The sequence below is a fragment of the Polypterus senegalus genome, chromosome 6, assembly GCF_016835505.1.
Source record: "Polypterus senegalus isolate Bchr_013 chromosome 6, ASM1683550v1, whole genome shotgun sequence".
Lineage (NCBI taxonomy): Eukaryota > Metazoa > Chordata > Cladistia > Polypteriformes > Polypteridae > Polypterus > Polypterus senegalus.
This window is the reverse complement of record NC_053159.1, coordinates 193799752-193817788: the sequence shown is the minus strand read 5'-3', so window position 1 is coordinate 193817788 and position 18037 is coordinate 193799752. Positions and strand designations below refer to the sequence as shown.

The 18037-nt window shown below is 44.1% G+C and overlaps 1 protein-coding gene across 2 annotated transcripts in view; it reads left to right on the top strand.

Moving 5' to 3' along the window:
* The window catches only part of LOC120530610 (SAP domain-containing ribonucleoprotein-like), a 55945-nt gene that overhangs the window by 32898 nt on the left and 5010 nt on the right, over positions 1-18037 (top strand). The window contains exons 3-12 of one of the 2 annotated variants that reach the window (XM_039755033.1): positions 6285-6349; positions 7432-7483; positions 7735-7808; positions 7924-7943; positions 8834-8859; positions 12850-12929; positions 13290-13341; positions 13631-13704; positions 13809-13828; positions 14437-14462. In XM_039755033.1, the coding sequence (XP_039610967.1) occupies positions 6285-6349; positions 7432-7483; positions 7735-7808; positions 7924-7943; positions 8834-8859; positions 12850-12929; positions 13290-13341; positions 13631-13704; positions 13809-13828; positions 14437-14462 (489 nt within the window). The remainder of the gene's footprint in view (positions 1-6284; positions 6350-7431; positions 7484-7734; positions 7809-7923; positions 7944-8833; positions 8860-12849; positions 12930-13289; positions 13342-13630; positions 13705-13808; positions 13829-14436; positions 14463-18037) is intronic. The other variant, XM_039755034.1, reaches the window with a different exon arrangement.

Here is an 18037-nt window from a genome sequence, read left to right as displayed (position 1 = left end):
GTTTCTATACGTAATGGAAAGACCAAGGGGGCAGATCTTGTATCCCGTCGTCAATGCTGCCCCTCTGCTTTGTGTGTTTTCACTCTTAACCCAAGGTTGCCACAGAAATGGCAAATCAAGGAGGCAGGAATACAATGGCTAGAACAAAAAAAGAACAGGGAGCTCGGAGTTAAGGCGATGTCTGAAGGTTTGCACTTCTCCTTGAGCTTCATAAAGTGATGATAATAATTAATTCTTTGCATTTCTATTGCGCTTTTCGCAGTACTCAAAGCACTCAGCAATTGCAGATTAAGGGCCCACCAGAGCAGAGTCCCTATTGGCATTTACGGGGTTCGAACCAGCAACCTTCAGATTGCCAGTGCAGATCCCTAGCCTCCGAGCCACCACTCCATAACATAGAAGGCCATTAGAAATGTTGGCAAAGAAGATGAGAGCTGGCAGAGCCGCAGTGCCCGAGAATGTGGTCAAGTTCTGTGACAGGTTGCCATCTTAGACTCCATGCCTTTTAAGATCTTGTTCTTGGCTCAGTTGAAGTAGCTTTGTCAAGTTAGGACAGTGGGACACTGGACAGGATAAGGGAAGGGACAAAACTAATTGGACACCACTTCACGGTTCTGCTGGGAGTACTGATATTAAGAGTGAGGACCCGGGGCGGCGGCTGCTGCTCTTAGATTTCTGTCAGAATTTTGTAAGATGAGGATTCCTGGGTGCACAATTAGAGAGACACCTTGGTGAAGGGCAGAGTGGGCATTCTGAGGGTGGGGTCTGTCCTGGCAATCGGAAGGTTGCTGGTTTGAATCCCGTAAACGCCACAAGTGACTGTAGGCCATTAATCTGAAAGCAGGTCCTCCGACCTACAGGGGCACTGAGTGTTGATGGCCGATTGGCACTCCAGCCACCATAAATAAACCTCCCATTGTTCCAGTGCAGTGCTGAGGTGTCACCCACTGCACTCGGGTCCCAATCCAGGTGGTGCGTCTCAGTGCCCGCTCCCTATCTTGGTGAAGTTTGGTTTGCGTGATGATGTGCAAGTCGTTGTCTCATCCTAGTTTCTCTTTACTTTGATAAGTGGAGGCATTGCCTTGTTCTGAAGGGATAGCCGACCATCATAACACTTCATCGTTTTTTAAATATTACATTTAGCAGCGCCACGAAGACTCTCTTTTGACCTGTTCATTGCCATACTGTGGAGTGTTAAATAATGACATGTGACAGACAGTTGGAAGTGAATCGGTCATGTGTCACCTCTGCCTAGAGGTACAGTCAGAAGGGGAGGAAATCCCTTTTTGTGTTTTGGGGTCCATCGTTGTTGGTGACACTTTCAAGTTCAAATGTATTGCTGTGTGCCGTACACACACATTTGCGTTTGTCTGCCGCTCGGAGTGATGCTAACGTTCGGTGATGGACACAGACAGACGTTCCACATACAGTATCACACTTTGGGGGCTCTGGCTGAGCTCAAGGCCGCAGTAAGCCTGCTGCTCTTGTACGGATACGTTGCAGGGGGCTTTTTGTGTATTGCAGGTCAAATGGAGAGGACCGACACAGGCCTAAGAGTGGCAGTGAGGTCAAGGTGCTGCATAATTCAGAAGCCGTGTGTTTTAAATGCAGAGCCGCAGGCCTAAAGATGCTCTGGGATTCTGGACACTTAAACGTGGCACGACGCCCTGACTCTAAGCCTTGAGGGTCCCTTCATCTTGTGTATTCTACTTAATCATCACATTAATAGTTCCTGCATTAGAGCGTCTGTCATTAACCGCTTCCTCCATTAAAATGTCTTGAAGCAGCTCGCAGATAATCACAAACTTGAGAGTGCAGTTTAAAGATCATCCCAGCAATGTGCCATTTAAAAATAATAAATAAATAAAAGCACTCCACCACTTTATTTTGTATGTCTTTGTATTATGACATTGGTTTGAAATTGCAGCTAATATATTAATAATGTTGCAAGTGGCTATTACTATTTGAAATGGCTGATTTTGATCATATTTTATTTACGTGTGACTGTGAAGCCCCACTTTCATCGCCTTCGAGGTCTCTTAGGTCCTTCATAGTTAATTGGTTATTAAAGAAGCCTTTCATAATTGCGTTAGGACAGCTGAAAACCAGTCAAACCAGTCAAACAGTCAGTGGGCTTTCCTTGGATTACAGTGTACTGCTATTACTAAAGCTCAGTTCTGAGTTCAAAAATGGCTGAAATGGAAACTGGAGTCTGCTGTCTGTGAAATGAAGAGAATCGAGTGCCAGGGAAGATTTGTTTTGGATTATCAAGTCCGTCGATGTCTGTCTAACTGTGATACATCAAGCATTGTATTCTAAGAATAATAATAAGTAAGGAGAATTAGAAGGAAAGTGTATATTGAATATGATGAGCAGGTAGTGTATGTGAGTTCAGAGCTTAGCCATTCCTGCGGTCTGCGAATTAAATAAGAGCCTCTCTGAGTGAAGACCACCACATCTTGAGAGGCTTTGGCTGCGGTGCTGAAGGTTATCTGCTGGTGACTCTCTGGGCCTGCTGGGATATGGGAATGTCGTGTGATTGAGAGACGGCCTGTTTGATTTAAATCTGATCATTAACAGTCCTGTGTTGTTCATCATGGACACCACCTTTAAACACTTGGGTGCTCATAAGTGTGCCTGACTGCAGAGCACCTTGGGCCAAAGGTGAGTGGTCAGCATTGTAGTTATGTCTTCAGATCAGATGACCCGTGCTGTGGATACTCGGGTTAAGTGAAGTGTTGAGCTGTCAGCTGATAACCACTGGTGGGCCATTGGCTCATATGGGTGACATGGCACCTGGACAGGCCTAATAAAGCCAAACGGGTATGGAGAGTGCGCTGGGAGCGACTATCACATCCCAGTGTTCAGGGTGCGTTCACCTGACACCTGCTGGGGTGCCGAATGTACCGTGCTCGAGACCTCCGTAGTGCTCACTTCACTTGTAGTGACGGAGTCTCAAGAGACATGTGCTGGCGGTCTGGGCTGTAACTGTGACACACCTTTGGGCTGCTCTAGAAGTCCTTTTATCAGTCTTAAGGGTGCTGGGCTTGGCTGGCTTTAAAATGTCTCACTCTCACTGAAATGGGTGTTTAGACTCCCAAATCAGGCTCGACTGTTTCTCATACTTGTGTGACGTAATTAGAAATATTAAAACACTCTGGACGAGGACAGGCCATTCAACCCGAAAAACCTTGCCAGTCCAATCCACTTATTTCTTCCACAAAAACATCAAGTTGAGTTTTGAAAGTCCCTCAAGTCTTACTGTCCACCGCCCTACTTGGTCGCTTATTCCAAGTGTCTATCGTTCTTTGTGTAAAGAAAAACTTCCTGATGTTTGTGTGACATTTACTCTTCAAGCTTCCAACTGTGTCACCGTGTTCTCGATGGCCTCATTTTAAAGTCACCGTCTCAATCCACTGTACTCATTCCCTTCATATTTTAAACACTTCAATCAGGTCACCTCTGAATCTTCTTTATCTTAAACTGTGAAGGCTCAGCTCTTTAATCTTTCCTCATAATTCAACCCCTGTAGCCCTGAATCAGCCTAGTCGCTCTTCTCTGGACCTTCTCTAGTGCTGTTATGTCCTTTTTGTAGCCTGGAGACCAAAACTGCACACAGTACTCAAGATGAGGCCTCACCAGTGTGTTATAAAGGTTGAGCAGAACCTCCTGTGACTTGTACTCACACATCAAGGCTATATAACCTGACAGTCTGTTAGCCTTCTTAATGGCCTCTGAACACTGTTGGGAAGTCGATAGCTTAAAGTCCACTGTGACTCCTAAATCCTTCTAAGGTGGACTCTTGGTTTTCTGACCATCCATTGTGTATTCAAACCTAATATTTTTACTTCCTATGTGTAATTCTTTACATTTACTGACATTAAATTTCATCTGCCACAAATCTGCCCAAGCCTGTATGCTATCCAAGTCCTTCTGTAATGATATAACGGATTCCAAATTATCTGCTAATCCACCTATCTTGGTATCATCTGCAAACTTAACCAGCTTGTTACTTATATTCCTATCTAAATCATTTATATATATTAAAAATAGCAGTGGCCCTAGCACTGCCCCCTGCTGGTCACCACTCTTAACATCGGCCAGTTCTGATGAGGTTCCTCGCACCATCACCCTCTGCTTCCTGTGTCTGAGCCAATTCTGCACCCATCTAAAAACATCACCCTGAACTCCCACTTCTTTTAACTTGATGCCCAACCTCTCATGTGGCACCTTATCAAATGCTTTCTGAAAGTCCAGATAAATAATATCATAAGCTCCACTTTGATCGTATCCTTTTGTTGCCTCCTCATAGAATTCCAACATGTTAGTAAAACATGACCTCCCTCTTCTGAACCCATGCTGACTGTTCAGAATAACTCCTGTCCTTGGCATGTGTTACTTAATCTTATCCTTAATAATTCCTTCCATTAATTTTCCTGTGATGCATTTTAAGCTTACTGGTCTGTAGTTGCTTGGATCTGCCCTGTCACCCTTTTTATATAATGAGATGATATTTGCCATTTTCCAGTCCTTCGGAATCTCCCCAGTGCACAGTGACTTCCTAAAAATATGTGTCAAGGGTTTATATCTGTACTCACTAGCCTCCTTAAGAACACGAGGATAAATATTATCTGGTCCTGGTGATTTGTTTGATTTCATCTTATTTAATCTGAGCAGCACTTCTCCCTCTACAATTTCCAAATCCCTCAGTACCTCCTTAGTAGTCCCTGTTACTGCTCTGAGGTTATCCACTTGCTCACTTGTAAACACCTCAGAAAATGTAAGTTTAGGGCATCTGCTATTTCATTGTCTGTATCTTTTAATTCCCTTTACTATTCCTGATGCACTTGACCTCCTCCTTGACTCCTCTCTTACTATTAAGAATCTCTTAAGGTCTTCTTTCTCCTTATCTGCTATTCCTCTCCAACTGTCTTTTAGCCTCTCTGATATCCTTCTTAATGGTTGCCCTCATGTTCTCATATGCTCTACAATTCACTTTGCAGTCATTAGTCTTATATGCCTTATACAGCATTTTTTCCTTAGCAACTTTTTTTAAATCTTTATTAATCCACCATTAGTTTCCTATTAATTCCAAATGTAGGTCTGTATCTGTCCTGCATTACATTTTTAAACCTGTTCCACTGCTCCTTGACTGTCTTATCCCAGTCTATCCTACTTAGACTTTGTCGCATCTGCTCAAAATTAGCCCTACTAAAGTTCAACTTAACAATTTTAGTCTTTGCATCTGTACTCTTACAAAATACTGAGAATTGTATTACATTCTGGTCACGTGACCCTAGTGGTTCAATCACCTCTACACCCTCAATTCTATCCTGATTATTACAGAATACTAAATCCAGACAGGCTTCACCCCGTGTTGGCTCTTTAACATGCTGTGTTAAAAACAGTCGCTGATTACTTCTAAAAACTCCTGCTCTTGTGCTCCTCCATCTGTAAGGTTATCCCAGTTAATATTTGGATAATTAAAGTCCCCCATGACTATAATATCCCCTGTAAACTTTTTGATATTACTAAAAGATGTGTGTTGAAATTACTGTCTGAATTGGGTGGTCTATAACACACTCCTAAAATAAGACCTCTTTCCCTAATATTTTCCAGGTGAAGCCACATGTCCTCACTAAGATGGGGCTCATCATCCAACTGAAGATGACTTACATTTAAATCCTGTTTGGCATAAACAGCAACCCCACCTCCTTTTCTGTTCTGTTCTGTTCTGTCTCTCCTTCCTCATAACGTGTATCCCTCTGTTACACTCCTCTCCATCTTTATCTAGCCAGGTTTCCGTTATTGCTATAAGGTCGATGGCATGTAATCGTTTTGTATTTGTACATTGTTATATCGGGCCTTAGCAAGAACATCCGACTCCTCGGTTTTAAAAATCTTTTCATTCTTTCAAATCATGTTAAACAGTCAGAAAAAAATCTGTGACAATAAGTCTTTGGTCTGTAATTTAATATCCTGGAGCTTCATTTTAATAAGCAGCTTATCGATTTATTTATGGTGAGCGGGTAGAGGCCAGCTTCATATTGAATACGATTCTGCCTCATCTCCTTGTTGACCTCCGTTGCTTGATTCTGTAAAAGCTTCCATATGATGCAGCCGTTCTTCAGGTCTGGACCCCGGCTGTTGGCCCTCTGTGCTGGTGGCACCCTCGGCTTGGAGAGAAGGCTGGTGACGACAGCTTTTTATTTTTTTTTTTTTATTTATTTTTTTTTTTTTTTCTCTCAGCCCAATTGACTAACTTTTTTATTCTCTTTACCGAGGATGAAGGCGAAGAAGAGGAGCTCGATATTCTGGTAGAAGCAGATCCCTTAGCAGAGCATTCCCTGTACGTACCCATCATTTTGGATTTGATAGATGAGTCCCTGATGTGGACCTGTGTTCTGTGCTGCTGACTCCATGCTCTGCATTTCTGAACGCTGGGGCTTGACGTGTCTGCTGGTGAAGTTGTCAGGGTACAGCACTAAAACTCTTAGCCCTTTTGTCACGTCTGCCTGTGTCACTGCTGTGCCTCAGTGTTTGACAGGTTTCTCAGTAGTGTCATTATCTTTTTAAAGATAGGAAATGGAAGACAGAGTTAAGGATCCAAGTGGGCCAAGTAGAGTGGACAGTGGAAGCTCTGCTCTGACGGTAAAGCCTGTGCTTTACTTCGTGGACACTTTCACATGTGTGGTCAAACGTTTGTGGGCACACGAACATCACACTTATCTGAGCATGTTGGACATCCCATTCCAGAATTGTGGGCATTATTATGGAGTTGTGCCCCCATAGACCCCACCCCCAAAAGGATGACTGTCTCCATTCATCTTTCCAAAAGGTGTGCCTGCGAATTTGTGTTCATTTGTAACATCACAGTCCTGTTGGAACAGCAAAGGGCCGGAGGCACACAATTGCCTAAAATGTCTCCGGCTCTCACTTCAGCAGTCGGTGGCCGCACTCTGAGTTTGCATGGGTGAGCTGTTGTTGCTCCAGGGTGCTTCCACTTCATAGCCCTTGCAGTTGACCAGGGCACAAATTTTACATGCTGACTTGTGGCAATGGTGCCATCCTATGTATTTCAGTGCCACTTTTCAAGTCTGCATTCTACTTCCAGTGTTTGTCAGTGGAGATTGTAAGGCTGTGTGCTTGGCTATAGGTACCTGTTAAGAGTGAGATGGCTGAACTGAATAATCGGGAGACGTTGCCACATGCCTTCAGCCGTATATTCTATACCATGTAATGCCACCAGCCAAAAGTATAAAGCTCAGATTTGGGTGAGGATGGCGAGTGTGTAGCCACCCAGCTACAGTTGAAGCACATTACCAGTCTAACTACCCTGCCTCACTTGCCTTGACATGTAGCCTGTCATCAACCTTTGGCACATTACCGACTACGAGTGCTAATAGCTTTACATTTGTTTCTTCTCCCTAGAAATTCCAAAAAAACCAACGTAAAAATGGTCCGCCATCTACGAGACTCTGAGGTGAGTTACAGATGAGGGTGGAGGTGGCAGCAGGGCTCACGTCCCAGATGTGTTTGTATGGTGCAGCCATAGTGTCAGCTTAACAATGAGATCCTTCTGAAAAGCAAGGAAGGCGACAGCCAGTGGGTTGCCTGTTTTCTCGTCTGAGTTTCCGTTGGTGATCGCCCAAGTCCCAATAGCTTGTCTGTGTGCTCTTGCTATTCTTGCTTTTTGGTGGGCTCAGCTGTGTTTTTGCTGTGTTTCTAATATAGAAAATTAGCAACCGAATTGATCGATTTGGTGTACCTGGCGGAAGTGTGGCTAAGATGATGGCCAGAGCACAGCGGTAAGTATCTTCAAGGAATCCCACAGTCCTCTGGGGCAGGCAGGTCTCTGTGTGTGTGTGTGTGTGTGTGTGTCATGGTTGTGCTCACGGCTTTTCTTGTTTGTGTTTTCTTTAGGTTTGGCCTTCTTGACTCTGGTAAGTCGTCACAGCTTTGAGGAGCACGTTGGCGTGTAGGAGTCTGCCATAGAAAGAGCAGTGGATGTGTGTGCAGGCCTCCAGTGTTCACTCTTAAAGCTAGCTGTGTGTGTGTGTGTGTGTGTGTGTGCGCGCGTCCCAGCCATGCTCTCTGTGTAACTCAATGTCTTGACTCTCAAGTGGAGTGTAGGGGGCACTGATGGCATTCAAGTGTAACGAATCAGTCTGGTAAAATGATAAAGAAAGTTGAACTTTTCTTCCTTTAGAACGGATCATTTATTGGAATGATATGAAAACAAAGAGCCTGAATCAATACACTTTTGTTCTTTCCTGTTTTATAATGTTTGTAGGTGTGTATACTGTAGTTTTTGTTTGGAATACTTTATAGTTTTTAAGATGTAATGTTTGGTTTCATTAAACACAAGCTCTACCCTTATTTTGTTAAACTAAATGAGCTCGTTAAGACTTTCAGAGACAAATGGAAGATACAGTACTAAGCTAATAGTCGCCAGCAGCAGTGGAGTGACTGTTAGGCCATGGCAGGTGAGTTGTGTCTGGATACCCATCAGAAGGTGACCTACGACTGACTGTTGATGTGGGAGAGCGGCAAGTGGTGGATAAAAAGCCCAAAAAGGCTGTCCGGTTTCAGGGGCTCTTTCTGCTAGAGAGCCTGACCCCAAGATGGCTGCAGCACAAGGTGTTGTATTCACCAGGCCATCTGCTCCAAGCAGGAATGGAGTTTTCAAGTTGTGCTTCAGACTACTGCCTGCGAGTCCACGGGTAACTGATGGCCGTCTGTCTGAAACGTGACTCGTGGCAGCTCATGATTGTGGGTGCAATGTGAAACTCCTTGGTGTCCAGTGATGTGATGCTTGTCCGTTTCTTTCCAGGTGATGCTGCTGTTTCAGATCGAGTGGTAAGTGTCTACTCATGGCTGGCCAGGTGCTGTCATTCTGTGAGCTCCTCTGCTCTTCTTCAGTTTTCTTAGTCACAGATGTAAAGAGGCCTTTCACTTAAAAGCATCTTGTTTTTAACCTGATTTTCACTTCAAGGAGTCCAGGTTTGCGTTTTGATTAATGCGCCATGCCTCTACTGTAGTGACTGACTTGTATCTGCACTGTGAATTCTGTTTTCCCACTGGCATGTGCAGAGATGACTGGTCTCAAGTACATGAGTGATGGGCGATTGACCAGCACATAATTTCTATTGGAGCTTCAAAACATGTCTGACAGCTTCTTGATTGATGACCCAACTCTTCGCTCACCTTTCACATATAATATTGTATCTGACCAGGCATCTTAAATTGCACACTGGGCATACTGAGGCCGGAGCGTTGGCCGTGCAGTTAGACAATCATTAAATTCAATGAATAAGATGTTCATGCGATGCCCTAACAGGAGGTGGGATATTGGCATTATATTGAGGTCAGGACATGCTTATCAAGTTTCAGTTCGGTGTTTGTATGAGGTCAGGACGACATGATGTTTAATACACATACACATTATGTGATGATTTTTGGTTTGACGTCTGTAAAGCAAGTCCTTCAGTGGCTAATGTGGTGTGGCAGCAGTTGCCAGACATTGGCCTCCGTGTGTGTCAGTCATGTGGCTACGGGATGTTATTGTCACTTAGATAATAGCCTGACTTTCTTTGGATGCTCTAAGTGAGTTGTGTGGTTTTGTGGTACAGATTGACAAAGAGCCGAAACCTACTGCAAAAGAAAACCAAGTGCTTCTCGGAGCAACGTAGTAGAATATTCTTCAGAGGCCAAGGCAATCAACAGACCTGGACAAGCATTTCACTTGCTGAAGACAAAACTGGTGGCAGAAAGTGTGACGAACAAGCAGCACCTGAAGAGTAAAGGCCTGGCAAAGCATCAGTAGGGTGAGATGGCCGTGGGTTCAGACTTCAGGCAGACGTCGACTACAAAGGATTTTCAACCAAACATTGAAAGTGATCATTAGATTTATAATTCTGTTAATTTGTCCAAATACTTTTGAGCACCAAATATTGGGGGACGATGTATAAAAATGGCTGTCTTTCCCAAATGGCTCATACCGTCTTTTTGTTTAACCACTTCAGTCACATCTTGATTGCTTTGTTTCAAATCCATTGTGGTGGTGCACAGGACCAAAATTATGAAAACTGCATCACTGTCCAGATATTTGAGTACCTGGCTGCGTTTCTGGCTCCTTACTGCAGGTATGTGGAGAGGATGAGATTTGTAAGAGACTCCCATCACTGCTGGCTAGAGATTTGGTGTGGTTGGGTATCATTTAGATGATTCTTGGGAAAGACCTGCAGGCTGCTGGTTCAGGTCGTGATCTCTCAAATCCTGACAATGTGAAAAATCAATTAATGTAACAAGACCTAAATTGATTAATCACCACAAAATACATAGGACAAGAAGACAGAAAATTAAATCGGATCTCCTGCTGATGTGCCCGTATTATTAACATCATTCAATTTAATGTAGAAGGTATAAAACAAGTCCAGAAATGTTTCCGCTGTTTAAAATGCCAATCATTTGCTGCTTTGGTTAATGACATCATAAAATGTGATCTCCGTCCCCTTCGTGAAACCTGGCTCAGTATATCTGACAATATTTCTTTAGTCCAGGGTGGCAAATGGGTTTCCAGTCCCTCATAAATCAAGAGAATCAGTCGAGGAAGTGGCCTTGGGATCATTCTGTGTGATGAGTGGCATATCACGTCTAACAACTGAGTGCTCGGACAGCCTTTGAGGTGGTCGTATTTTGATGTTGAAACCGCACTGGGCACAATTGTACTGGTTTATAGGTCACCTTCATTGTTTGACTGAATGCAGCAGATGTTTGTGATTGTGCTATAAATGACATTGTGTTGTGGATAACGGACACCTTTGCTCAGCTGTTAAACTCAGTCGGTGTTGTCATATTGTTAAAGGTCCAACTCCTCCTCCTCCTCCTCCTCATTTGTGCATCTTCAGAATTCCGTACCTGACAGTGTCGTAGATAGCGCGTCAGGCCACACGGGGTTCTGTATGGGATCCTTTCCGGTTCTCCTTGTACTCTTTTTCTTATTTTAGGTACAACATTTACTTGTGTAATTTGCAGGGGTTTTCTGGTGGCTCAGCCACAGCCTGGTGTATTGGTGTGGGCAGTAGAAGGAATGCAGGGCTCTAGAGAAGGACTTTGTTAAATGGTTCAGATTGGACCACCTGTAGCCCAACATCAGTAAGATAAAGGAAATGGTGGCGGACTTTAGGAAGGCTGTGTTGACACGGGGTCTTGCAGGCGCTGGAGACCTGTGTGTACCTGGAAGTCGGGAAGCTCGTGACTCTAGTCATGAGAGGATGAGAATCGTTATCCAAACGACCGAGCACTTACAGTGATCGCCCGAGCCAAGTGTGAGGTCATTCCTGAAACTGGCCTGAAGAATCCCATCACAGCCACAGGGGCATCGATCTCCCCCCTGCCCAACACAAGTGCATAGGTGCCATCCTTAGTCTGCTACCGTAACCCTGCAGTTCCCCTCAGGATTAATGAAGTTTTTCCATTTTGAGTGCAAGGCACATCTTGTGGAGCACATACTACAGTCCCTGCGTAAATTTAGAAGGTTGGTGTATCGTTTTGGATTGTTGTGCCAGACAGACACATGACACAGCATTGTGTTGCATGAAGACAATTACACATTTCTAGATATGGCAGGGTCTGTGCCACCCATTGCTGCTTTCACGCCACAGTCTGCCCACATCATTAATGCTAAGTTTGAAGTAAAGGTTCATCACTTATGTCTGCCTGCAGCTTTAAGACGGGTGGCCTCAATTTCACATGTCCATTAGCTATGGCTTTCCTTTGGTTGACATGAAGACGCGTGTAATGCAGTGAACTGGCATCCCAATCAACGTTGCTTGCTGTTGAATTGACTAAAGTCCTGCAGCCCCATTCATGAGAAGGGTTGCACTGCAGTTTCGTTGGCTTGTAGGGAGTGCTACGATCAAAGTCGGATGTTACTCTTTACTTGTGCCATTCTGATTGCTGCGTCTATTTTATTTACTCTTACTGACATTTAAGCGATTCCAAGTAGCAATTGAGAGAGGCGGAAATCTCCTGCACAGACCAAAGACCTCGGGTTATTTCGGGCTGTACTCCATCTTGTAGTGGACCGATTTCTGAGACGCTTTCCATCTCTGGAGGTGTTCTCTGCCATCTTTGTAAGGTCAGCTTTCCTTCTTCTGCATGTCGCTGTCAGAATAAGCCATAGTGAGACTTTGCACGCACAGCTGATGTGTAATGTAGGAGGGTGACAATGGTGTCCCTGTGCCAGAGTTGAAGTGACAAACCATATAAACAATTGAAGCGCCTGCCTAGAGTGCACTGACAGGCCATCGACCCGCACAACTGGGTACTTTCAGAGGAGACGAACCTCAGGGTTCAGTGATCAGAAAGCATTTCTAGAGATTGCCAGCTCTGTCAGATCACAGCCATGTTGAACAGGAATTGATGAGAAGTGAGCTGCGACAAGAGCCACGGCTTTGAATGCGAGACTCTCAGTGTTTCTGGGTCTGAACTTTTCTCTGTTTTCTGGCCAGCAATACTTGAATGACCGCGTTTTTACTTCTGACCCTGTGGCACGTAGAGGCACAGTGATGTGGCCTGGCACTGGATGGCGATGGAGCTTTAAGGACCGCTGAATGGTTTCCTCGAGTATTGGATTCACTCTTTCAGTTGGCAGTGTCTTGAAGCTGAAGATCTGCCTTAACTGTCTGGCAGTGGAGCCTCGCTCTGTCGTTCTCACACTTGGGAGTCTGTGTGCGCTGTAGTGCCCTGTCTCGAGCCACACCGTTGGCTGTGGGTGTCCATCTGTGTGTGCCAGGCTAGTAGTGATGGGGATTAACTCTTCTATGTTATGTTCACTTTACCCAGGATGAAGGCGAGGAGGAGGATGATGATGATGAGGAACTTGATATTTTGGAAGAGGATGATGCCTTCCCAGAGCATAGTGTGTAAGTATTAGGAGTGGACTTGGCACCACATCCCGGGACGTCCTCGCTCGTATTGGTTTTTAGGTCTGATAGTAAAGCAGTAAGAGTAACACAATCACAATAAAGTGGGAGCCCCTGCGTTAAACGTCACGACTTGGCCACCTCAGTGTCTTACCGTCTGCTCTTAGACATTAAAGCACGTATGAGGGGCACGGCCCTGTACTTGTGCTGTTCTGTGTCAAAGTCCCACCAAGTTGTGAAATAGCTGTGCTACTCTTGCTTTGCTTGGGGACACTGCTACTGCTGCTGCCCCATGATTAGCCCTTTCTTTCAGATTTTTACAAAGTCTCTTGTGCTAAATATCTGATCTTTGTTTTCTAGGACGTTCAAAAAGGTTGACCTGAAAACAATCCAATTCATTCCCGAGGATGAGGTGAGTTGGACAGAAAACCTGCCCTCTTCCTTTACTCTAGAAGGATCACGTGGGCAGGAGACTCCAAATCTCATTGCTGTGCCATGTACAGAAGTCAAGAAGCAGGACACGAGTGTGCTATTCTTGAAGGTATGGCGCACACACACACAGAAAAGCTGCCAGTGCTGGGTGGACTCCTCGTCCCACCGTCACCGTGCAGATTTCTTTGTTTTTCTGTGTGTGGATAATGGACTGCTGGACTTGTTTAAATTCCCTGTGGACTCTCATCTCTTTTTGTTCTAAAATGCAGAGGATTAAACGGAGGAGCAAACGGTTTGGTGCGCCGGTAAGCAGTTTGGCAAAGAAAATGGCCAGAGCTGTGCGGTATGTACAGTACACCTTTGGGAGTTGTCGCACTTGTTTCTTGTAGACACATGGAAGTACAGCAGTGACATTCGCCTCCTTCTTCTCTTTTTTTTTTTATTCAGATTTGGTCTTCCTACTTTTGGTAAGTAGCCATACTGGCGTTCTGCATTTTAGGGTGTAAAGCCAATCATGTCAGATTTGGGGAGCTTTTGTTTTTAAGCAAATAGCAGGCCAGGTGTGGTCTCTACCCAAAACCAAATGACCGAGAAAAGCCATCAGGATGTTCGTTCGTTCGTTCGCTCTTCTCCTTTGAACTCCCAACATGGTGACTGTTTGGATGAATGAGTGACTGGGTGTCTCTTCGGTTTCTCTGCCTTTCAATCGCTGCTCCTGGGCTGAAGCAAAAAGGCACAAAACTGTTTATCTCGGCTTAGACCGACCCTGGACATGTTCAGTGGCAGGCAGAAGGACAGTGGAGATGTCACTTGGATGGTGCTGGGACAGGTGACACCGAGCTGATTGTGAGAATGTAATGACGTAGTCAGCATTCAGGCGTACAATGACACCCTTTTAAAGGGACACAGACTCCCTGTGACTCTTTGTTTGTAAAATTAGGGTTAGGGTCTGTTTAGCTACAATTAACAGCTCCACCTTCGTTATAAGGTCCTGCATGTAGCGTGGGCAGACCTGCATGTGAAAGCCAAAGTTTCTGTGGGGACACTGAAGTAAACTCTTCTTATTTCTTTCTAGACGATTCTGCCATTTCACATCCAGTGGTAAGTGTAAGTTTGCAGATGGTAGTTGCTCTGTAAATCTTGTCAGCACAGGTACGATCTGCATTTTTAATTCTGAAGTCTCTCCATGTTCTCAAACGGCATTTCTGGTTTTCATCTGCAGGAGGCTCGTGTCTTGAACATTTTTATATAAACTGATGACTCCACTCCGTTTAACATGTCACACCAAATGCCTGGTTATGGTTGTACTTGTGAGGCCTCATCTGTCTGTAGATTGAAAGGGTTGATTTCTTAACTCGGTTAACTTTTACATTTCACGTTTTTATAAATGTAATAATACTTCAGTGTTTGCTAGTAAGCAATACGTTTCTAACCAAGCAGTAAATTATGTCCCAGAAGTCGGCACAGATGTCAACATCATTAAGTTATGAGACACACAAGATCGCCTTTTGCACTAAATTTGGAGAAACTGACTTGCCAACATCCACTCATTAATGAACGCAACATTTCTAATTATTAAATCGCATGCAAGTCCAAGTACAGGACAAGAAGACACTGCTCTCGTTATTGACACCAAGTCGTGCTCATTTTTCAGAGGCCTGTTTACCCTTCTTTGTTTTCTTCCTTGACCTTTTGTTCATCAGTGTCTCTCTAGTGCTTTCTCGTAATCAACTTTGTAATCGTCACCTTCCAGTCTTATTGAACATTAGACAATCTAGACGAGGACAGGCCATTCAGCCCAACAAAACTCGACAATCCTGTCCGCTTCATTCTTCTGAAATAAACATCAAGTGGAGTTTTGAGAGTCCCTAAAGTCCTCCTATCTACCAGGCTTCTTGGTCGCTTATTCCAAGTGTCTGTGGTTCTCTTTGTAAAGAAAAACCTGCTTATGTTTGTGTGAAATTTACCCTTCAAGTTTCCAGCTGTGTTCCCGATGAGCTCATTTTCAAGTCACCGTCTCTACCCACTGGACTAATTCCCTTTGCCAGTCATGTCCCCTCTTCATCTTGTTTTGCTTAAACTGTAAAGGCTCAGCTCTTTTAATTTTCCTTCATAGCTCATCTTCTCTGGACCTTCTCTTGTGCTGCTGTGTCTTTATGGAGACCCAAACTGCACCCAGGACTCCAGATGAGGCATCACCAGTGTGTTGTAAAGCCTGAGCAGAACCTCCTGGGACACGTCAAGGCGCTATATAACCTGACAGTCTGTGAACCTCCTTAATGGTTTGTGAGCACTGCGTGCCAGTCGATAGCTTAGAGTCCACTATGACTCCTCAGTCCTTCTCATAAGGTGGACTCTCGATTTTCTGACCTTCCATTGTGTATTGAAACCTCACATTTTTACTTCCTATGTGTAATTCTTTACATTTACTGATTTAAAATTTCATTGTCCACAAATCTGCCCAAGCCTGTCTGCTGTCCGAGTCCCTCTGTCATGGACTCCAAATTATCTGCCAATCCACCTATCTTGGTATCCTCTGCAGACATAACCAGCTTGTTACTTATATCCCTATCTAAATTATATATATATATATATATATATATATATATATATATATATATATATATATATATATATATATATATATATATATATATATATAAATAAATAAAAAATGGCAGCGACCCCACACTGACCCCATGGTGACTGTTCAGTTAAACTCCTGCTCATGCCAGGTGTTGCTCAAGCTTATTCTTAATTACTTCCATTAACGTTCCTGTGATGCATGTTAAGCTTACTGGCCTGTAGTTGCTCTGATCTGCCCGGTCACCATTTGTATATAATGGGACGATATCTGCCATTTTCCAGTCCTTCACAATCTCCTCGGTGCTCAGTGACTTCCTAAATCTGTGCCAAGGGTCTCTATCTGCACTCGCTGGCCCCCTTAAGACCTCTGAGGTGAATCTTCTCAGGTCGTGGTGATTTGTGTGATGTCAGCCTATTCAATCTCAGCTGCTCTTCTCTCTCTTGACTTTCTAAAGCACTCCTTAGTAGTCCCTGTTACTGCTCTGAGGTTGTCCACTTCCTCACACATAAAGACCTCATTAAAATGTAAGTTTAGGGGTCCGCTATCTCACTGTTTGTATCTTTTAATTCTCCTCCTTTACTATTCCTGATGCACTTCACATCCTCCTTGACTCTTTTTTATTACTAAGAATCTCTTCAGGTCGTCTCTCGCCTTATCTGCTCTTCCTCTCCAGCTGTCTTTTAGCCTCCCTGATATCCTTAATGGTTGCCCCTCATGTTCTCATATGCCCAACGATTCACTAGTCTTATGTCTTATTCGTCTTTTTTCTTTTGTAGTTTCTTTTGTAACTCTTTACAAACCTACTGTGGAGTTTTTTAAACTTCCTATTAATTCCGTTAGGAATAGTTCTGTAGTGATGTTTTCACAGTGTTGTGCGTACCAAAGTCATTGCCTGTATCGGCAGTACAGAACAAAAGTGCAAGTGCGGTCACAGAGAGTTTATTCTCGTGGCAGTGCAGTTTGTTTGAGGCCTTTCTCTGCTCTTACCAACCTCTTCAAACAGAGGCACTTGGCATTTGTGTCATGGGCACAGGTCTTAGGCACACCTTCCAGATCATCGTTAACCGTGACTGTGGTTACTTCTCAGAAATGGGCCACTCACAATCTGTGCAAGTGTTGGCACTGTGAGTGCTGGTGCCAGGTCAGTTACATTTCCTGGAGATCTTCTGCCTAACCTCTCTTACTTGGGTGTCTCTTAGCAGAGGACTCCTGTTTTCTTTGTGATGGTATCTGTCCAACGAATCTCCAGCTCACTGAGTGAGCGCCAGGGTCTGTCCAGTACTGGAATGAGATCCTCCTGCTTCTCTTGGCTGCTCCCGTTAGGGGTCGCCACAGCAGATCATCCTTTTCCTTCTCCTTGTCCTCTGCATCTTGCTCTGTTGCTCCCATCCATCACCTGCATGTCTCCTCTCACCACATCCATTTTTGCAGTGAGAATTTCAAACATGCTGGTGTTCTTCAAAGCCCACCTGCCATTTATTATCCTTCACTGTTCTGACACGACTGTCAGGGGTTTCCAACATCTGTGTACACCTTCACTTGCTGCACAAACTTAAAACAAGTGAACACCGTAGAGCAGATCTTCTTCAGCTTTACAACACCCACGTCAGCATACTTGAGTTAAAGCTGCGTTACAGTGACGTAATCATTTCTAGAAACTTCCTCATACAGGATATTTTATCTTCTGCCTGACATGTAATTAATGTCAAGCTGAGTGCAACACAAAGTACGTTTTCAATAAAGGGAAGTCCCCTTTTAGGATGGTGTGCAACACCTGCCGTGGAACTGGCAGTAAATCAAGTAAAAGGTACAGTGGCCTAAACACACGCACAATAAATAGTTAAAGACGCCGTAGCCGCGTTTACCCCAAATTACCAAAGTTCGGCTGCTCTAGTTGGCAAATGGGATTCAGCAAAGGCTTGACGCGTTGAAATGATTCTGCAGACAAAATATCTTAGTTTTAAAAACTTTAGTAAAATTTCAAAGTAAAATCCATTCACACAAAAAAGGGAAAATTGTTGATAAAAGAAAAGTTCTGTTTAAAGCTTTAAAAGTTTAGTTTCATTTCTTTAAGTTTGCTTGCACAGTT